At 42.3% G+C, this 23,146-nt stretch overlaps 1 protein-coding gene across 2 annotated transcripts in view; it reads right to left on the bottom strand.

The window, feature by feature from the left end:
• PHACTR1 (phosphatase and actin regulator 1) overlaps positions 1-23,146 on the bottom strand; it is a 145,745-nt gene that overhangs the window by 27,886 nt on the left and 94,713 nt on the right. For both annotated transcript variants that reach the window (XM_017730649.1, XM_008630884.2), the window contains 2 exons: positions 20,577-20,785; positions 18,927-19,083 (listed from right to left, as the gene is read on the bottom strand). In XM_017730649.1, the coding sequence (XP_017586138.1) occupies positions 18,927-19,083; positions 20,577-20,785 (366 nt within the window). The remainder of the gene's footprint in view (positions 1-18,926; positions 19,084-20,576; positions 20,786-23,146) is intronic.

Below are 23,146 nucleotides of genomic sequence, written 5' to 3'. Positions count from 1 at the left end.
CTGAGAACAAACATACTTACAGCAATGAGTCTTTAAAGATACGTTTTTGAAGTAAAGATCTAGAACCTGAACCTTAGGCCTTAAGCTTTAGTTGCCTTACACCTCAGAGCAAGTTATTTTTTTTCTGGTTAAACTGTTTTCCTCCAAACACTGGTTTTTGACAGCTTCTCCTACCAGCTTCTGCACTTACTCAGTTTTGAGGTGCAACCTTGTATTTGGAAGATCTGTAGGAGACCAGATCACCAGCACTATATTTGCAAAGGTGTTCCCAGTCTCCTGCTGCTGAAGGGTTTCATGGAGTATCCTATGGACCACCCTGCCAAACAACAGACCTGAGTTGGGGGCCCAGACTCCTTCAGCTCTCTATCACCCAGCCAAGCCAGCTGTGACTGGAATTGTGACACCACCCCGGTATTTTTAGCAACTTGGATTAAACAAATCTGGGGTCTCTCTAGTTTCCAGCACACATGTGCTTCTTCCCATAAAAGTTATACTCTCAAAAGCAGAGGCATCTCCAAGTATGAGCCAGAAGAGCAGAACCCCCTTCTCTGTTGGAATTTTCCCCACCCTGGCTCTCAATGCTCAGGGAAGCTTGGATGTTGGAACGTATTTCATATAGGAATAAAGCAGTTATTCCTCTACGTATGTGGCATGGCCTTGGGATGGTGACAAAAACCAATGCTTTAGGTGGGAAGAAGTTCTGTGGGACCAGGGAAGAAAACATGGAGGTAGGCTGAGGGATGACAATGGAAGTACAGCCCCACTCCGCAAAGCTCCTCACCTAAAGCCCCAGTGATCTTTCCCAGCAACACTCTCTTCCAAGGATCCCCTTCTGAGAAATCTGCTGTCACAAACTTAAATGCAACGTATCCTGAGGAGCAGCTGCTGGCTCTGAGGAAAGGTTGAGGGCTGAAACACATCATGGAGGAACCATCTTCCCTACATTTAGTTGAAGATCAAACCCCGTTGTAGACCTCTGTGGACCACAGTGGCTGCATGGTGTTTATCTACGGACCACAGTGACTGCGCATACCTGACCCGTACATCAGCAGGTATGTTACACCTCTAGCACTGCCAACATGCAGTATGTTTAACAAAAAAAGCAGCAGCATCACCTTATCTTCTTATTCACATACACACTAATACAACTGTAACCCTAAAATATCAAGCCACGGACATTTTAAACATGTAAACAAATAAACCAACTTTGCTTGGCAGTCCAAGTAATCTGTGACCATCATGGAAAATCTCAATCCAAAACGTAAAAAGCTGTTCATTTTAAGGAAGCAAATCTGGGTGGGGAGCTTCACCAGCTTGCTGATGTCAATCTCAACATATGCATGGCCAACTTGATTAAATCTCCTCTGTTACTACAGCACCTACAGACCACTCAAAGAACAGAGAGAGGAATTACCATAAAATGGGTTGGAAAGGACCTTAATGATTATCTAGTTCCAACCTCCCTGTCATGCGCAGGAACACCTTCCACTAGACTGTTACAGCGGGGATTACTGTAACACGCATATATCAAACCAGGAGTCCGTTGGAAAAGAAATATCTGTGGACAGATTCTTGCTAGCTGTTTCAGAGAGATGTTTATTCCTCCAGCCGCATGGCCGGAGCTCTGCCCAGGAACTGTTCCAGTCACGGGACCAAGGGTCCTTCTGCCCGCGCAGGGAACACAAACCAACCAATGGGAACGAGGCTGAGCAGGGGCAGGGAAACCCCGTGTCTGTGCCCTCAGGGCCCCTCTCCCAGGGCTCCATGGCAGGGCTAGACCAGGTTGCTCAAAGCCCTATCCAACCAGGCCTTGAACACTTTCAGGGATGAGACAACCCCAGCTTCTCTGGGCAACCTGTTCCAGTGTCTCATTACCCTCACAGTAAAGAATTTCTTACTAATATTTAATCCAAACCCACTGTCTTCCAGTGTACAGCCCTTGTCCTATCCCTACGTGCCCTCGTAAAATGTCCCTCTCCAGCTCTCCTGCAGAACTCACTTTAGGCACTGTAAGGCTGCTCCAAGGTCTCCCTGGAGCCTTCTCTTCTCCAGGCTGAACAACCCCAGGTCTCTCAGCCTGTATCACAAACTCCCTGACCATATTAGTTTGTTGTAGACCATTTTACCAGTGCCAGCATGAAAGGCAAACGAACAATAGTGCAGAAATAAAATTCATCTCCAAATAGGCACTTTACACTGGTAATGTCCAAAAAAACCCAACTTACACACTTTCTGCTAAATGAATCAAAAGCTAAAATACCCAGTGACTTGGAATAGCCACAATATAGGAACTCCAAATAAAACCTTTCATAACAGAAGTTGGCAGTGTTAGCAATTCAAAACTATGGTAATTCAGTTTCTAGTAGAAAAGATGCATAGGAAATAGCACGGTGCCCATACTTCGTCTTGTTACTGAAGTGGAAATTCCTGGAAGGGAGCAAATTTGAGAGCTTTAAGAGTGACTAACTATTTTGTGACAGAGGGATTTCATATCCCCAGATTGTAGGGTTTTAGATCCCTAGACTTCATGAAAGGGAGGTGATAAATAGCAGTAACTTTTTACAGAAGGGTTGTGCCTAAAATTTTTACTTGAAGATTAAGAATTAGGACTGGCTGAAATGTTTGTGACAAACACTAAAATTGCTGGAAGATTGAGTTCTAGAAGGTCAGAAACTATCTGCAAGGTGAGGTCAAACTTAGTGAGTAGTTTCAGCTGAAAAAAACCAACTCACTAGACATACTTTTCTTAAAAAAATGAAGTGTAAAAAGCATTAAAAATGCACTGGACAATATTTAATTCTGACCTGAAATGCTAGTTTTCAGTGTGTAATAAAAAAATTAATGATGCCTGTACTTGCTATTTTTAGTCAGTTTTCCCTACTCCACTTGTTAATTATTTTGTTCCATTTGAGTACCAAACGCAAAAAATCCCTTATTCGGCCAAGTCCAGTAGACACAACTTTCTTTCCAGTAACTGCTACAGTGATTCCAAGCACAAATCTACTCGGGTGGATTACAAGAATTCTCCCCAGCACCTGCGCTGCAAATTCCAGTGCAGGTGCCTTGGTCATTCCTCACCATTTGATGCGATACCTGCTGGTCAGACCCGGCCTTTGCATATGTTTTACAACATCGATTCTTTTGTATCTGCCTCACCAACTGCACATTAATTTCTTATCTTTCTAGAGAATGTCATGTTTCACCACCCTATCCAGAAATCTGCCCATTGTACAAATTCCCAGCTGGTGTGCATTTAACACCTTCACTGCCAGAGCCTACTTCTGCCTCTGTGCATTAACAGAGGTCAGAAACAAATTTTTTTAAGTCCTAGCATCTCATGGAACATCAATGAAAACATGCTGCACCAGAGAAAGAAAATAGCAAAGATGTCTAGCTTTAAAAACAAAAACAGAAGAAATTATTTACCTGGTTAAAATTAAAAAACTCCATGACTTAGAAAACTACATATTTATTATTTTGACAAGATATTAGATATGATTATGTCACAGTTATATCATTGCCTTTTGGTTCAAATCTAGTGGCCTAAAAGCATGACAAAATATTTTTTACTCAGGAGAATTCTTGTCCCATCTGCCTTTTCTCCCCTTGCAGTTACTGAGATGCACATAATTACCTGGAAGCTAAATTTGGACCAAAAAGCGATAAGCTTTTTTCTGTTGTTGCTTTGTACGTATTTCCACAGCAAAACAAATGGAATGCTATAAAAGAGGCTTATCACATCAAATAGGGAATTAGCAGCGGGAATCAATAATCTCCAAAGTAACAAAGATCCTATTTCCAGGCAAATACTCTTAACTTCAAAATAAACAACCCCCCCCTTGTGAAGCAAAAGACTTCCAGAGGGACATTCAAACCCTCTGTGCTACGTTGAACAGGCTTCAGCCTTTCTCTTTGTCCCCTGCATAGTGTGACATCAGCTTTTTACACTTTCTCCCTGAAGTTTTGAGGGCTCAGTTCACCCCCTACTGAAGTTTCTCCACTCTCAGTTTTCCGACTAGCGTCAGGTGCCTGTACTCTTGCCTGCACATTCCCCTGTTCCACCCGACACTTTATCAATGTGAAAACCTGCTTCATTACCACAGTCTAGCTGCTGGGATGATTCCAGTATTCTTTAGACTATTTTTTTCTCTAACTAGAGGTGATGTTAAACTATGGAGGGGGAGGGAATGCCCAATGACATCTTCCTTATATAAAATGGGAGAGAAAACTATTCCTGGCCCTGTTGACCTAAAGAATAATTTCTCCTTTACACTTCAGACATTTCACTTCTTACATCTCATTGGGAAAATGTTGTAGATATCTTCCCTGTGATATTTCAAATGAGGGTGCTATCAAAATCCACCTTTTTGTAATTGTTTGCCCTCGAAAGAAAGACTGCCTCACATCAGTGACTATTTTTTGAGCTCCTTACTGAATAGTTATGCAGCTGGCATTCAGGCAGAAAGGCTGAAGAGAATTAATATTTAAAATACTTTGTACTCAAGACGAGCACAGTATGTTTGTTCATGGCTGCTGACATGCCATAGGAGAAACCTGGATTTCCCTGCAGGCCACACTCAAATGCCAAGACTGAAATACCTCGGTCCTGGGCATTCAGTGCCCTGGTTTTGTGGCATATGCTTGTTTTCTGTATATCCAGCTCCAGTGATGGCAAGAACAGGAAAAAGGCAGCAAAGGAAATCATCACAGGCACCCTGACAAAAATCCCTTCTGAGTGTTTACTGATGATATACAAAGTGTTCATAAAACTGGGAACTGCACCTACTGCTATGAGAGGCTGCAGATTAGACTAAAACATGCGGGCTAGGATGGCCTGGGCAAACAAACACAGTGCCTACTTCCCAGTTCTGCTCAACTTCTTTATTAGTTTAAAACATGCAATTTCTCATTCATCCACATTGAGCTGAAGTAAAAGGATTACACCCTCTCAGCCCTCCTTCTGGCCCCAATGGCCACAGCCATGGGGACTTGTGTTTTGCTTTACAGGCATACTGAATTTACATCTGTACCCTATAGTTTATTGGGTGGTAAGCCTACTCTCATCACTGGAGATTATCTAGTGCTAATAACAACTTTGCTCAGCTAATGAACACCAGCTGCTAAGAAATGGGAGGCGGGGAGAATGTCTCACAACTACTACACTCTGTCAGCTTTTCAAACTCCTCCGAGCAGTGTTTTCAGCAAAATGTGCATTAAATACACACTTCCACTCTATTTTCTTCTTTAGAGACATCAGAACACTGCTGCACGATGCATTAGTGGAGATCATCGCTGCTGTATAGATACCAGGCAGCAGCACTGTAGGCTGTCTGGGATGCTTGTGAGAGGACCAAGCTCCCAATTCCCCAAACTGAGAAGGAACAATAATTTGTTGATTCTTGTCTCTGGATTCACCCACAGACAGAAACTGTTGAAGGCAGATCTTAAGGTTCTGCTTCTGATAGAAAAGGAGAAGAGTGCTATACAAGGGTGCAGGGACACTGAAAACTCTTGGAAGGGAAACTGGAACTCAGTCTGGTGGTTTTTTTTTTTTTTTTTTTTTTTTTTTTGTTTGCTTGTTTTTTTGGGTTTTTTTGCTATGTAAGCGGTGGACTGAGGGGATGGGGAAGTGCAGGGCTGAGAGTTGTTGAAGGAAGCTGGGTGTCTGGAGTTGATTTCTATGTGATGTCTATGTGCAGTACGTCTGTGAGATGTTCTTGTTTAGAAACTGAGTCCTGGTAACTTTTTCCATAGAGCAGAACACAAGGAGTTTGGTCTCAAGGGCTAACCCCACACTCTCTTGGGACTGAAGTAAGCTAGAGACTCTTAGAGTCTACATGTCCTAGATGGGCATTTGTCAGAGCTTGTGACCTGGCTAAATTGTCTGTGCTGGCCCAGCCATTGTGCAATAACCCAAATCAGAAGAAAATAGTCAAGCATTGCAGCAGAATAGGTTTATGAAACATATTCACAGAAATCTTAGACTGCAGAGAGTGAAGGGAATCAGAATTTGGGGAAGTCTGTGACAGAATTTGGCCAAAGGTACACAAAAAAACCCCAGCCAACAATGTCGTACACTTCAAAAGCCAAAGATGTTGCTAATACACGTTGACATTGTGAGTTCTCTTGATACCTTGTGCTATTGCAGAATGGTTTGGCAGGGATCTCTGAAGTCCATCTGATCCAACCCCTCTGCTCAATCAGGGCTGCCTAGCACTGGGACTGTGTCCAAATCACTTTTTGAATATCTCCACAGAGAGAAACTTCACAATCCCCGTGGCCAACCTGTGGCAGTGTTTGGTCACCCTCAGAGTAGAAATAATGTTTCCTGATGTTCAGAGGGAACCTCCTTGTTTTGTTTATGCCTGTTGCCTCTGGTCCTGTCACTGGGCCTCACTGAGGAGAGCCTGGCTCTGTCCCCACTGTACCCTTCCTTCAGGTATTTATACACATTGATAAGATCCCCTGAGCCTTTTCTTATCTAGGCTCAACAATCCCAGCTCTCTCAGCTGTTCTCCACAGGGAGGATGCTCCAGTTCATCTCCATCATCTTCATGGCCCTTTGTTGGACTCTCATATGCCTGTATCTCTTTTCTACAAAGGAGCCTTGATGATCCTTGTAGGTCCCTTCCAACTCAGAATATTCTGTGATGCTGAGCCAGAAATAGACACAGCACTCCAGATGTGGCCTCACCAGTGCTCACTAGAAGGGAAAGATCATGTCCCTTGGTCTGCTGGCAATACTTTTTCAGTGCAGCCCAGAATACCATTAGCCATTTTTTTCCCCCCACCAGGTTGCTGGCTTATGTCCAACTTCGTGTTGTCAGAACTGCCGGATCGTTTTCTGCTCTCCAGCTGGGTAGCTCCCAACATATACTGGTGCATGGGGTTGTTCCTTCCTAGGTGCAGCAATTAGCACTTGCCTTTGATGAAATTCATGAGACTTTTGTCAGCCCATTTCTCCAGCTTGTCAAGGTCCCTCTAGATGGCAGCACTATCCTGCAGCGCATCACCCACACCTCCCAGTTTGGCGTCACCAGCGAGTTTGCTGAGGACACGTTCTGTCTGTCATCCAGATCATTAACAAAGGATGTTAAAGAGGACTGGACCCAGAACTGAGCCTTTGGGATATACTGCTAGTTACTGGAGTCCAACTAGACTTGGGGTGCCACTGAACATCAGCCTCTGGACCGGATGGCTAAATGGATTGAAAAGTCTGAATGGCTGCACCCATTCTTGGGCACCTGAGGAATCTTATGGGAGACAGTGTTGAAAGCCTTACTGAAATCTACACAGACATTATCTACTGCTCCCTGGTTGTCTACCAGGTCAGTAACTTCACTGTACAAGTTCATCACATTGATCAAGCATGACTTCCCCTTGTGAATCCATGTTGACTACTGATGACTTTTTTCGTCCTTTACGTGCCTGAATATGGTTTCCAGGATTAGCTGCTCCAGCACCCTCCCAGTGATGAAGGTGAGGTCAACTGGCCTATAATTCCCTGACTCCCCCTTGAATAAAAGGGTGACATTTGCTTTCCTTCTTGTCTTTGAGCACTTCTCCCAGTTGCCATGATCAATCAAAGAAATATTAAAGACAATAAGGATGGCATTGAATATTTAGTAATGCCAGGTCAAGTTCATCCTTTCAGATATCCTTTTATGCTGAATAGTGAGGCAGCACTGCTCTCTGGAAGATTTTAACACGTGCCCTAATTGTTAAAACATGACATGTCTAGTGACAAGTGCACAGAACTGAGAGAAAGGCAAGGTACAGTGATGGGCAGGTGGGAGAATCAAATCTGAGGCAGTCAAGTGTGCAACAATCAGGGAGGATGCTGAGACAAGTGAGCTGTCATGCCTGGTATTCCTCCAGTGATGCCTTGCATCTCCCTATCTCTGTCTTGATACCTGCTCCAAAACCCTTCAGACTGAGGCCAAGTGCGGCACAGTACCTCAAACCAAGGTGAGGTGGTGGGGGGCTACTAGCACTACTGAACTACAATGAGAAATAAGACAGAATAAAGACCTGAAGAGAAGAATTAGTCAAGACAACGGGAAATAAAAGTACCTCCCAAAAATGTATCATATATGATGGTTGTCAGAGGCAAAAATCCTATCTTTCCACTGCTGAGCCTTTTTTAATCTGTCATGTCACGTTAGAAAACGTGATGGAGCCCTTTGCTGGCATTAAACAGTGCAGTGCAAAATGCTGGCAGCTCTTCTAACTGCAGTAGACTATTAGATCTTCTTTACTAGTCTAGTCTGAAGGGGAAGATGAAATGGATGGTGGAATATCACATGGCTCTGTGATGCTTGCAACTGCCCAGGACTCTCTATCTCATCTTTTATGTCTGCTCAAATGAGGGAAGGATGAATGGTTCTGGCACAACCTGAGAGTAAAGGACACCAGGCATTTACATTCAGTTGTTAACCAGGAAAAGGTAGAGTCTCAGGGGCTGTTCTGGCATTGAAACATCAGCCACTGCTTTCCCTGAAAGGAGCAGAGGGAGGTTTTGGGATCAGATGGAGAATCCCATGATGGGAAGATGTAAAGGCACCAGACTCTTGTCACAGAAGCTGCTCCCCACTTTGAGACTGATGTGCAGCTCTAAACAAATCAGTTGCTGTCAGAGGGGCTGCCTGCCCTCTTTCTTTAATAGCTGAACCTTGAATATTAAAGCTTCCCTGGGGCAGGGAAGTCCTTGTATGGGGGCGCAGAGTGCTCTTGGAAAGCCAGAATTGGAGCAGAGTTTGGGTGCTCCAACTTCGCAGTGCACCCAGAGGCTGAAGGAGTTTGTTTCCCATGCTGCTTGCATGTTTAGCTGAAGGTGGGCCAGCTGACAGGTCTATGAAAATACCAACACAGCAGATGACCAGGAATCTTTCCCTGTACCTTCTTTGAGGGGCTCCCAAGGAGAGAGTTTACTCACACTTTATATATAGCAGCCTTCCAGTACCTTAAGGGGGCCCACAAGAGAGATGGAGAGAATCTTTTCACAAGGGCATGTAGCAACAGGACAATGGGGAATGGCTTTAAACTGACAGAGGGAGAGTTTAGATTAGGTATTAGGAAGAAATTCTTTGCTGTGGGGATGGTGAGGCACTGAAACAAATTCTCCAGAAAAGTGGTGGATGCCCCATCCCTGGAAGTGTTCAAGGTCAGGTTGGATGGGGCTTTGAGCACCCTGGCTTAGTGGGAGGTGTCTCTGCCCATAGCAGGGAAGTTAAAACCAGATGGTCTTTAAGGTCCTTTCCAACCCAAGCCATTCTATGATGATACGAATCTCTGACCTCTTGCATGTTCCCCTGAAGGGTCTGGGTGCAACCAAGCTGACATCTGCCACCCCACCAGGTAACTGAAATCCCTGAGCATGTAGAAGAGATGGGGCCCTGGTCCAGGAGCCATGCCTGTTCCCCACTGAAGAAGCAGGCTGGTGCCTCTGCAGCCCCTGATGTTTCAGATCAGGGTCCCTGCTTGCAAGGCTAGCTTTTAAATCAAAGCCAGCCGATTACAGGGAGGCAGGAAGACCATTTCTGTCTTGATTACTGCAATAAAGGAAATAGTGAAGACTTTTCCAGCATGCTGAAAAACTCCAATATTCTGCAGGATAAATAGTCTAGCCTGACAATACAGATGCTTGCTCACAGAGCAAATACAATATATTGAATACTTATTTTCTTAATTATTCATTAACCACTAGTGTTGCTGCCTCCTGAATTCAGGGATGTCGGTGAAGAACCAGGTTACTAAATCGTGGTGTTAATGTGCTTTCCCTGTAGTTTGCTGGTTTGTTATTTATTATCAGAAAGGCAAGTAATGAATATTACAGGCTGCACACTTAGAGACACACTGATGTGGTCTACAACACATGAGAACACTTCCTCTTCACTGAAGTTATTAACATAAATGGTAATTTCAGACGGTCAGGTCTGAAGCTAAGGACTTACTTTAATTCCCACATATGGTCTGTGTAGTGCTTGTGAATCCCAGTGCACTGAAAGAGGAGCATAATTCTTATCCAAACCTGCCTCTAAAAGACTGGTTGCAATGTTTCCGCACACATAAAAAAGAAGACCCCATTCATCTCTAAGTGATCCTTTTGTTAACACCATGTCTTAGGGGAAACATGCAAAATTCCAACATCACATAATTGTACCAGGTGTAAGGGTAAGGACATTTACTTTCTTGATACATTTGTCCAAAAGACATTTAGTCCTACACAAAACAAACACAAACATTCAATCTTATTTACTCCACTTCAGAAAGGCATCTCTGTTTACTCACATACAATAGCCTGCATGTGAAACTCCAGAGTTTCTGGAATATAGATGGATGACCACGCACACAAGTCAGACTTACTCCTTTAGCAGTCCTGCTTGTACTCACAGTAACAGCCACAGTGAACATATACGACCACATACATAAACACAGTTTTTTTACTCCTGACTCGGATCAGCTCTTAAATACATGTTTGACCGCTTTACAAGGATTGCCTCTGTTAAATCTCCTGCACATGTGTTGCTAAATAGGCCAGAATACACTGAAGTGGAGGGGAAATGCAAACTGTAACTTCTGAGAGAGGTTAAATATTTTGCTCAAAGAGCAATTTCTCCATTTTACAATCATCAGACTATAAAGAGAAATTTATTCCTGCCAGTCTGCTTCTTTTATCTACTTGTACTCCCACCTGATTTGTTTCCTTTACAGAAATTACAAGGTCATCCAAGCTAAGTAACTGTTGTGCTTGTGATTAACTACCTACAATCAGCAGGTACAAAATATGAAGATTTATGATTAGATTTTTTAGAGGTGGAATTCTATGAGCTAGTTCTTAATGGAGCTGCCCTAAATTTGCCACTATTAACCAGCAAAAGAAAAAGACAAACCCAACAAATAAACCACCTTTGTTTTTAAAGCCAGAATATAACATTTTGAAGGAGGTTCTTTCTTGCTTGTGTTTGTTTCACCTGTTTTTATTAATGCCATTCTTTTACTCAAAAGGGAGTACTGCATGGACTCTTGTTTAATGGAGAAATAAGACTATTCCTGTTACCAAAATATGTTACTCTATTACTGCCACAAGCTTTATTTATATCACCATGAATTATTTTGCCCAGCAGAGAAATGTTTCCTCTTATATAAAAGCTGACAGTAGTTTGACAACTAAAAGCAAAACTGCAATCAATTTGGGGCAGAAAACGAACAATACCACACCCCACCGAAATTGCAAAGGAAATAAAGGTAGATTTAATATATCTGTCTCAGCTGTGTTGACAGCCTGAGTTAGACCTCAAATACAGACTGTGTCAGGGGGCTGAAGAGCTTGGGAAGCATGAAGGGGAAATTGTAACCCCATAATGCATTTTGTCTTGACTTCTGCAGAGAAAGGATGGGAGAAACAGATGTTGCAATGACAGGGTGGTGTGACTTGCACTGCTTCCATGAGAATAGAAACAGGAACAGCGACAGACCCCAGGAATAACAAATTCCTTTCTGGGCTGGTGACATTTCTGATTGAAATGAACTTCTGACATGACATAAACACTTTCCATTTCATCAGTGGTCACACAGGTGCCTCTGGGGAGACCTTGCCCTCAAATGCCGCTCCCTGCTGCCTGTTGCTTACCATTAAAATCATCCCTCTCCTCAGGACAACATTTCTCCTTCTTTATAGTAGCATAAATAAAATGACTCTGCATGTTTGGAGCTCCATCTTCTAACATGGAGAGATGCATCTGCCCAAGGACAGACTATATCTACTCTGCAAGGCTTTGCTTCCATAAATAACAAAACATCTGTTGGCCCTAGCTGAGCAAAATTGATGGGGGGCAGGGTTTCATCCCATCCCAAGGTGGAGCTGCAAAGGTTAAGGACACTGTTCATCCCCCAAACCAGGGAGTATGTAGAGGTGATGTGTTTTGTCATGACACTGTCATGTCCCCTTTCCCTTGACTGCTCCACTGACTTTTGCCATAGCAAATTACTCAGACAAAGCAAACTCATGCTGTTAGCGATGAAATGCAAAACAAGCACCAACTATCAAAACAATAGTAATACCATCATGATGTTAGACATGCTATTTTCTGTGAAGAATGATGTTAGCCATGGAAATTCCTCATAAAAAGAGGTAAGTGCAAACCATGCACAGAAATGAGGATCCCTGTCCTACTGAAACACAGAGTTAGATGCCTAAAGAGATCTTGGTATTGGGGTGGTTTTTTTGATAGCACACAAACATTGCTATCAATGAGAGTTCGTCAACTGATGGAATGTTACAAAGTTCATAGGCATGTATGTACTTTTTGAGACCCCAACACACCTGAAAGAAACAAACAAACAAACAAATATTTGTGTGTGGTCTCTTTCAGTGGCTTGCCTAAGGTTGGAAAGCTGGTGGAAGATGCAGCCTTTTCAGAGTATTTTAACTACAAAGCCACCTTTCCTTTCAGCAGAGCAGAGCTTACTAGGACATTGAGAACAGGAAAGAGGGCTGACAAGGGCCTTGAACGCCCATCTGCTATCTGTACCCATGCACAGAACCTAGACCAGTTCTGCTCAGAGTATTTATTCCCAGTGGTTTTATTCCCTGCTCAGAGTATTTATTCCCAGCCCAGATGTGTAATGATAGCTCAGTTTCAGTTTGTCACCCATAAATAATCACCTGCTTTTCCTGCCTTCCTCCTGATGCTAAGGGCAATTTCAATAGCTCCCTTGGGGTTTTCCAAATGAACAGCTTCCTCACGAAGCTTAACTAAAAGGGAAAAAATGCCGCTCTCCCTAGGTACCATTGCAGCTAAAACCCAGGCTCAGCCCTTTGCAGTTTTTCTCCGTTACCCCCATTCATGTATCTAGTGCTGTCGCATTGTCCCCTCTAATCCAGGACTTAGATGAGCTTGTTTACCACAATCCCATTTTCCGTGTGATTTATCCCCAGCACCCTGCATGCAAAGAGGCAAGCTTCACACACATCTGCGCGTGCGTGCTGCCATCAGGGATGAGCTCTTGCTTTAGGCACTTGCTTTTCTCTCATTAGTGGAAGCTAACAATAAGTGTGAGAATTGCAGACATCAAAAGTAATTAGGAAGAAATTATTTCACGTTACCTAACAAAATGAGGTCTGTGAATAAAGCCTAATCCTGCTGTCTGCCCATTCTTTTTATCCCTAAATGACTCGGAGATGGGGAGGGCACAAAATGCCCTCCACAGCACTGGATGGGGAGCAGCCACAAGGAGATTCAGCCATGCTCAATGGGGGCCATCATGCTGCCATCCTCTGGCTGAATAAACCCTTCCCTAGTAGTACTGCAACACTGTTTAAAGAATTGACCATTTCAAACAGCTGAATCTCTTCACAGCTTAAATTTTGGTGAATAAAAATGATTGCTTTGAACTATTCAGTCCCCTCAGACCTCTGAAGGAACTGCTGTGTTTTCAATGACTGTGCAAGCCTTGCAGACTGACCCTTCCTCAGTACTGGTAATATCATCACCTTCATGGTGATGCTGACAGTCCAATCCTCTTCCCAAACTGTCCAATTTTTCTACTCTTCTTTCTAGTATCTGATATGAACAAGTCCAAAAACCTCGCAACAGCCTCATGACATTTTAAAAATCAATGACAATTTTTTATACTTGTGGGAATTCACCAAGTTAATTCCATCACAGGATTTCCAAGCAGCATTTTTCAGCACAGCTGAAGAAGACGTAGTATTGATCAGGGAATGCATAGATTACCGCTCTCAACAAGGTAGCAGGTGACCATCATCTGTCAAACCTGCCATTCCATAAATTTTTATGACTTCTCATGCTACATTTCTCAGTCACAGACATCTCAGTACTATTTCAAAAACATCAGTGGGACTATAAAAACACAGCCAGCAGGTGTGCATGTCCAGATCTCAAGTGTACTTATTTACAGCCATATGCACACAGACAGTGTCTCTGTGATCTATTGCCTCATGATCCTTGCAATATACTATTTATATTGCTTCAGATCACGATTTTCTGCTTGCTGGTGTAAGGATAGTACCTCGTAAGGTACTGTAGCGAATAAATCTTGGGCTATACAAAAAAACAATGCAGAGCACTGCTGTATATCTGGCAGAGGAACTTGCCTCTAATTCACTGCTTTAAAGCCAGCAGAACATATATAGTGACACACAGAGGATTCAGCAGAGCAATCGAAAGAGCATCCCTCAAAGTCATGAAAGAGGCAATAGGTAGTCTGTTACTTTCTTTTTTGTTCCTCATTTTACTAGTTAGCTAATGTGCAGAAGGCTGCTCCCCCACCTCATCTCTCTTTGCTTTCACACTGGGCATGATAAATATGACCCCTACAACTAACAGCTTTTGGCAGCAGCACAGCACAAACTCTTGTTGGATTGCAAAATCTTACTGGCTTGCCTGTGGCACCTTCCAGGGAAGGGTAGCAGTACCTTGACAAGCTCTACTGCCAGCGGACAGCCTTTATGTGTCTCCTCTGCCTGCTGACCTGCAGACAGTGGTAGGAGTGTGCTGATGAGACCGACATTATGCTGACCAGTAAGAATACTGTGAATATCAAGAAGTTCCCTTGACATTGATTATGAACAACATGATGACAGCACACTGGATTACCAGACTTATCATGTTATTAGATCATCCAATTCCAGCTGGTGGGAGAAGCCAGGATGGAAACAATCAGGGAAAACAAATAAATACACCATGTTCTTGAAAAGCAGCAGACCAAAATCTCAGCTTTAATACTCCCATATCTAATTGCTAATGAGCACCTTCACCAGAGTTGGTGGGTTAAGAGACTCAAAAATACTTGAGTACTTTAGAAAGCCTCCCTTGCAGGATGTGTGGCAGATCGGTCAGTCTAAAAAAAACACCTTGTCTCAGGGTATGGGGGAGACTTTGTGAAAGACACACAAAGAAACCAGGTCTTCCCATTCCAAGGGAGCACAAAGTCCTCAGCAAAATCTGGTGTTTCTGTAAAGGGCTCTTGTGTTACTAAATATGTTTATTGAGAAAGTCTGCATGGTCTCTTATGACCACCATTAGGATTCCTTGGTGAAACAGAAATGCAAGGACTGGCACTGAAGCACCTGTCTCAGTACCAGGGGACATTCCTGCAGTCTCTGGGAGACATGCAGCTCTGCTGTCCATCACCCATCAGTGCTGGCCCTCCTTCTCACCAGGGCTTCCTGACAGGCCTTTATCATTGCCCCAGGAAAACCTCCAAGTTTCACTGTCATAGCCTGGATATGCCCCATTCCTCTCACCCTGACAGTTACTGAAAGCTAAATCCAAGTCTTCTTGGCTGCTTCTCTAGCCTGAATAACCAGGGAACCTGTGCTTCCCAGCAGGTCCAACACAGCCAGTGAGACAGGCAGAAGTGAGAAGTCTGTCTTTTCCCTCCCGCTCCCTGTTAACTTTCAGAGTCCTGCTTTCTCTTTTCTGTCTTACAGTCACGCATGCACACTTCTTGAGCAGCTGTGAAGCTGTGTAGGCACCAGAGGGATAAAATGGAGGAGGAGTTTGGGAGAAGCTGAACAGGGGAAAAAAAAATAAAGGAACGCCATACCAACTTAAAGATTTACTTAGCACAGAAGGTTTGCATTTCAGAGTAGAAGTTAATGGAGTTGTAAAGGCTTTTAGCAGCCAAGAACATGGCCTCCAGCATCCATTTCCTATCCCCATGTCACATGTAGTTTTGAGCTGAAAGTTCTGCATCTTAACACACTTTTGCTCCTTACTTCATAGTAGATGTCATATTTTGGAGTAATCCATTCTGGTTTGGTTAGAAGAGGAGGTCTTTAATTAATTGCTGTAATCAATTGCCATAACTGCTACGTAAGGACACCTGAGAAATGGCTTATGGTGCAGTGGCCTATTCATGTGGCTGGAATATGATGTGGAATCTCCTGCCTTTGCTGGGACATATTTTGCCACCTTGGGCAAGAAGCTCCATTTTTGCTCGGATCGGCATGTGCTAAGCCACAATACAGGACACAGACCAGCAAAGCACAACATTCACGTGAAGAATTTCTATGACAGGCACAAAGAATTTGTCTCATGGTTGAGCAACATTGAAGTGTGTAGTAAGCCAGGCCCTGCTATAAGATCCAGTCCCTGCAGCCTCCCCCTTACAACAGGCCTGGTGTAGGTCAAGGCACTATTCTCCCAGCATAGGAAACTGAATTCTGCTCTGGAGTCTCTCTTCCAGTTGGCTGATGTAACACTAAAGTCATAACAATTTTCTGGGAATAACAGGAGGTTCAGAGGTTCCAAGCTGCATTTAAACAGGATCTGAACAGACCTTTCCGAGCCAAATTGATTCCTGGTGCAACTCTAATGAGGCTGGAGGAACTGCACCTGGGATGATTTTAGTCCCACACAATATGTCAATGGCCAATCTCAATATGCCTGGATAGAGGCATCTTTGAAAAATACATTCTCTTTATAGTACTAAATTCTGATCTGCCAAATGTGGCAGCCAATGAGCTCTTCCAAACTAAATACTGTGAGGATTATGCATAAATACTGAAGTATCCTAATCAGCCTCTTGCTGAAAATTAATTGATCCATTACAGACAATAACTATATTCTGAAGTTTTTATTCTGCATTTTTTACTTCTGTAAGTAGCATATGTGATTTGATTGGCTGGATATTTTAAACCCTAGGGAACCATTGGTGGAGCAGTACAAATCCCTCTGAAATACAAAACTGCCAGCTGCAATTACAGTCTGCATCTAGCATCTTCTCTAAGGACTATAAATGCTTCACTACTTTAATTTTGCTTGGCATTTGCATCACTGTGTGACAATTACCAAGCAACAGCAAAGGATGGATTCAGTAATAAAGTCAGGACAGTAAGGAAATACTGTCCAAACTGAAATATTCTCTCTATTTCAACCTAATATTCATCATTCTGTGCACATGGATACATCATATTTAGATATAAAGCACTGGTAAGACAGGCACCTTTCCTTTTTGCTGCTGAAATGCCTGTGGCTTCCTGCATATTAGATATGAGCAAAACTGTTTTCTCCTCATATTTCTTGATTGTTTTCACCTTCTTAAAAGGATGAGATACTAAGTTGCAAATACTAGTAATTAAAAGGTGAGACTGGCAACTATACTACTCCAGTTAAGGCTTGTGAAATTCTACCCATTTCAGTGATGGGACGTGGGAATGAAACAGCAATTTCATTCAGCTCAGCTATATTTTGAACTCATATATACATAGTTTTAATTATTTGAACTATTCATGATTGCCCCTAAGTCCTAGCTATATTAGAAGACAAAATCAAACATTATAGCTCAAACTGTTAACACAAATTAGCATAGATACAATTGGGGAAACAAAAAACAACATTATGAGAAAATGGGGCTTAGACAGGAAGGGTTTTGGGTATTGCCAAAAATAGTTTCCCGTGTTAAAAAGACAAATGCTGAAAAAATATTGTTTAGCAAGGAAAAAAGCAGGATTTGGAGAGGTGAAAAATAAAATACTTATAATGAAAAAGACTTGGTGCACAGTGAGCTGTGCAGAATCAATGTTTGTAAATGACACTACTTTTCTTGATCAGCCAAAGCTGGAAAATTTCAGAAAGACCTAAGTAATTTAGGCAAATAGGCAACACAGTGGAAATGTTGTTCAATGTCATTGCAAGGTCAAGCAATGAGACAGACTAAGAGAAAAAAAATTAAATTCCTCACATGCTTCAAAATGGTTCAAACTTAATCATATAAGCACTGGGACCTTCCTGTTCTTTGGGACCCAGCGCTCCATTGCAGGCATAGTCTAACAAGGCTGGAATAAAGCCAAATAAAGACTGAACTGAAAAATCACAGTACCAGCAACAGTGCAGCACCATCTTACATATTTTGGGCATATTTGCTGAAGCCCCTCAACAAGAATACTGAAGAATTAGACAGGTCTTGGAGTAGGCTAAGCACGATCCAACACAAAAACTTTCAAAGACATGTTGGAAAGGTGTGGTTAGTTTATTCCAGAGGTGATAAACAAGGTCATGCAAGAAAAGTAAATAAAATGCTGAAAGTGGTGTTTACCAGGAGCTCCTATTCTTCCTGTCTCCACAACATGGTAGCAGTGTTTCCCCCTTATCCGCCCACCCCCAAAATAAAAAAATTAAAACCTGCAAGAAAATTCCCAACAACTGGCTGCTCATCTCCTCGTGGTTTTCTTACTGGAGAGCAACTAACAGCATTCACCAGCTCTGCATACCACCAAGATGACACCATAAGAGGATTAAATTGATTACAGAAATCCTGACATGTGCATAGAAGGTTCTTAAGACAGTTCTAGCTGACCTCAGTTTACTAATTCTTGTCAGAAATCCTCCACATTTAATGGCCACCCCTTTATACCCCATGCAACACAGAACACCAGAACAGTTGGTGAGTAACACTGTTATGAAGAAGAAAGTGTCTAGACAGGGTAAATCTGTCCAACCTGACCCAATAGAGGCAAGTACTAAAGGACTTAACCTATTTTGTACCAGGGAAAGCCTCAGCTATTCACAGGAGATGCAGTCAGAAGAGAAAGTTATACTTCTGACCTTTGGCCAAACTAATAGCTTATAAAATAGCACCTGCAGCTACAGTCCAAAATGGTATCAAAGCTGAACATTTTCCAGTGAGGTGCCAAAAAGAACCAAATTCATGTAGCTCATGATGATACTTAATACAACCAAAGTTCCCATAGCATCTGCCAGGAAAATGAAATCAGGAGTTGTATGGGAAGCTTTATTGGAGCAGAAATAATGTCTAGGCCCATTTTTTTCCTCTCCATGGCTTTTCCTCTTGAACATTGTAATGAAACAGATCTCAAATGTTTAAAGTCTAAGGAAAAAGCTATATCCCACCACATATTTCCAAAAGCAAGAGTTAAAAAAACGTTTGTCTCTTACCTTGTCAGCTTTGTCCCGATCTGCTGCCTAAGTTCAAGCCTCTCTTCATCAGTCTGCATGGGGAGGATGTTCTTTTCCTCCAGCTCTCGCTTGGAAGGCCTGTTGCTTAGTTTGATTGCTAAAGAGTCCTTCCTGCAGAGTTTCCTTGCCAGGGGGCCTGTGGGAGAGAGGAGACGCTCTGCCAAAGGAGGTGTCATCATTTCATTACAACATGCAGCTGGCAAAGAAGCACTAGCCAAGGGAGGATATGAGGTTCTCCTTTACACTGGTATGGACTATGGGAAAAGGGGTGTCATTAACTTCATGTGCTCCATTAACCTCAATTCATATCATAATAAGGAAAAGCTGAAATTGGTAGGTATACAGGAGATAGAAGTTAATATATTGCTCCACAGAGGGGAGTGGATAAGAAGGGCTTGTTTTAGAATTGCTAGTAGCATCTGTAGCTTTCTGTAGCACAGTATTTCCACATAATGGAATGAAAAATTCAACCTCAGAATCTGGGCAGGCAGCAGATTCTGAGTGAAAAGAGAGGGCTATTTGAATCTCTCTTGCACTGTCATATCAAGACATCCAAGCCAGCACTAGAAGGAGTCAAAAGCCAATCAGAAACAGCACAAATCTCTATGTACATTAACTGACTGCTTCTCAGGCAGTGACAGTGGCAAAGACACTGTAAAAACCAGTGGCCTTTTATGGCTCATATTTGCTTTTTCAGGCTTGTGTCCAAAGCAGTTTGAGCAAGCAAGACAGACACAAACAGAGAGACACAAACACATGGGAATTTTGGCCTTTGTCAGGAGAGTGTGAGATAGCACAGTTCTGCTCTGTTTCTAGTTTAGGAGCAAACACTGCTTAATTTCACTTGCAGGGTAAGGTGGTGTTCTGAGGAGATGAAATATGCCTGTTTTAGAATCTTCTTTCTGTGTGTTTTAAAAGGGACGTTTGATTATACTGCTTCCAGTTTTCAGAAGAAAAGAAATGCAAGGGCCTGGAACTTCAGTCTCTGGGATGACAAGCAGCTGTCATACATAAAGTACTGTATCTTGTCTTCATGGGAGAGTCCCACCATGCCATACTCAGGCAGGAGCTGAGTTTCCTTACAGCGGTCAGGAAGGCCACAGGTCTTTTCCCAGTCTGTAATTGTGATATGGCTACCAATTAACCTCTTCTTATCTGAGCCAAATCCTCTGATTGTGACCCCTTTCAAAGCATGTGCACATTTATGATTCTGAAGTGATTTAATACTGACTACATATAAAAACTCTGATTCTCTACATGTGGCACTTATTTCATCCTTCCGAAGTACCTATTGAGATGATCTCGACTTAAGCCAAAGGCAGGGCTTCTCTTCACCACGGGCACTTGGGAAAGTGAATCCAAATGCCAATTTGTAATTGAACTAATGTAAGCCTAAACCTGTCATCTGAATTTGGCCTGAGCACTACCCAGACAGCAATTCATGTACATCAGGGGAATCACTAAAAATTCATACTACTTGTTATTTTGAATTGGCATCCCCATGTAGTCAAGCTCTGAGAGTTACGAAAGCCACAGCCAAGAAAGAAAATACACAGGCCTTGTGTTTCCTTTGTGTATTGTGAGTTCAGAGTAAAATAAGTGAGAAAGGAAAAATGGAATGAGTCTTACTTGTAAATAAGGAGTTATCCTCCTCTTCATCTTCCTCTTCTTCCTCTTCCTGCCTTGGATAGAGGCAGGAAGAATCTTCATAGTCAGTTTCATGAGGCACATTTTCTTTATTGTCATCGCATTCGATCACAACAGTTGGCACTTGTCTCATGTCTGGAAGGCCCCCAGGTCCTGTTTTTGTAACACTGTCACTTGTGTGTAAACCAGAGCTGTTGGGAAAGAAAAAAGAATAAATAAACTAAAGGAAACAGCTCAATGAAAGCCAGAGTTGCTTCTCTCACTGTGTATAGGAAAGTAGTGGTCTTTCATCCCTTTTTGAGAAGAAATGAGAACAGAAAGATCTTCAAGACCAGCAAGACATCTAATGGGTTTAAACGGAGTCCTTATTAGATTTAGGATACAACACTTATTAGGGAGAGGTAGGACAGTTCTAAAGATCTGTGGCAAATACTAAGTGACCAGTTACTCAGAGCGGTAAGCACCAGCTACTCAGTGGTAAGCATTTCTCCAGCCTGGCGTCTGTGTAACCTCTCCACTGGTGTGCAGGCAGCAAGGAATGTGAAAGGTGGGAGGAAGTACAGACTGTAGAGGATAACTGTAGAAAGGCAGAGGGAAAATATGGCTTGCACTAGTTGGACAAGATGATGTTGAGTGACTTGAGGGGATGGCAAGGGCACAACTTTCTGACGCGCAGGGGAGCGAGCATGTGAAACTGGGCTTGGAGAAAAGGGACTTTGGGACCAGGTGAGAGTAACCAAGGAAGTAGCCAAAACCTGAGAGGTTTGTTTGCTAATGGTACAGTTACATACTGGGGGGTGACCATGATGATATCCCTTCTCCTGCCCCAGCTCCTTATCCAACCAGGTGCTGAAGATCAATCAGAATTGGTGCTAACATCGTATTTCTTTTGTTACAGGTGTGATTGATTATTTTCTGCATCTTATGAGGTTAAGAATAGTGGTGAGGACTGCTACCATCTAGCTGTTTGTGTTGAATTCAAAGCCCTTTACCAAATAACATATCAAGTAGGAAAACAGGAATATGAGGAGGTGAACACAATGTCAAACACAAAGTGAAAGGAAAAGTCAGGAACAGAATCATGTTTCCCAACCAGTTTTTATCTAAATAGCTCATGTTGCTTTTCCAGTGTGAAATCAGAATGAAAGACTGGCAGGAAAAAATGGTGGTAGCTCAGGATTATTTGTGAGACAGCAGAAACTGCCCTCTCTCTGAAGTCCTGGCTGATGCAACAGCTATACGAAAAATGGGGAACATTTGCCTGCTGGACACCCTCTGTATGTCAAATGCCCATTTTACTTTCCAGAAGAACACAGGTGTGAAAGCAGATGTGTTGGCCAAGTTGACCTTGAGGCACACAAACTTGGATCTGACAATTATTGAGAAGCCTCAATTGCCTTGAATTAATTTTAGCCTGCTCTGAATACCAGAGGTATTCTGCATCTTGAATAAAATGTAGTCTTCTCTTTAAAAGATTTCTACTGAAATCTACTGACTTTACTATTTTCCACTTGAAACATTTTGCTTTCTTCTAACCCAAAAGTTAGAATGGATTCTTAAATGGCTGCCAGATAACATTCCACAGAGACTTTTAAAAATGTAGTTCTAGGAATATAATGCTATAATGTTCCCAAATATGCTTAGGGATGAAAGAGAAGAAAAGGCTTCAGATCCTGTGAACACACCATACCATGTTGTTATTATCATCTTCAGCTTCAAAGAAATAATTTTGTTAATTCCAACATTTACTACTGCAGACTAACCAACAGTGAGATGCAGAGCTTTATTGGATGCCTTGAAGAGAGAAACTCCATTTTCTTTGTGGTAGTCCATTTTTTGTATCACAAAGTAAGAGAAATTCATGAAGAATTGGCTTGCAAATTTTTGTATTGGACTTCAATGAGCTTGACACGAAAAACTTTATCCCAGATGCAGTTTTAGAATTCATCAGCTGAATTCTCATAATGACACATCAACGCACTACAATTTTTAAAAACTTTGAATCAACTTTTGATTTACTGAAATGCTTTTGGAATTTTTATATTATGAACTTCATTAAATCTGTTTTCTCTGTAAGCTAATTTTTGAGTAAGTCTTTTAAAGAGGAAAGGGAGGAAATGTAAAAGTCTGGAAGGAAATTTCTGAAAAAAACTGTAATACTGTGAAATTCTGTTAACATTGCTAAAAAAAAATACCCCAAGCCTTCCAATTGCATACACGCAACCACTGAATCATTCAGTCAATTTTAGAACAATAAATACACAGAGAGTAAGTACAAATTCATTAAGGCCCTTCTGGAAGTACAAATGAAAGGAACAAGAAGTAGTTCAGCATCCTGGACTATTTGGTGCTTCCCTGTTCTGTGAAGGATTGATGTAGAATTACGGATGCATCCTTATGGGTGTGTACATAGGGTAGCAGATATCAAAGTGATCCATCAATTTAGGTTATCGAACAGATATTGGATAGCAACAAGATTTTCAAGTTACCAGAGAGGATTTTTATTTGAACTAGTGATCTAGAAATAGGCAGCTTCTCATCTCATTGTAAGT

The sequence above is a fragment of the Corvus brachyrhynchos genome, unplaced genomic scaffold (genome assembly GCF_000691975.1).
Source record: "Corvus brachyrhynchos isolate BGI_N302 unplaced genomic scaffold, ASM69197v1 scaffold43, whole genome shotgun sequence".
NCBI lineage: Eukaryota > Metazoa > Chordata > Aves > Passeriformes > Corvidae > Corvus > Corvus brachyrhynchos.
The sequence above is the reverse complement of the archived record's forward strand: the minus strand, read 5'-3'. Positions and strand labels throughout refer to the sequence as shown.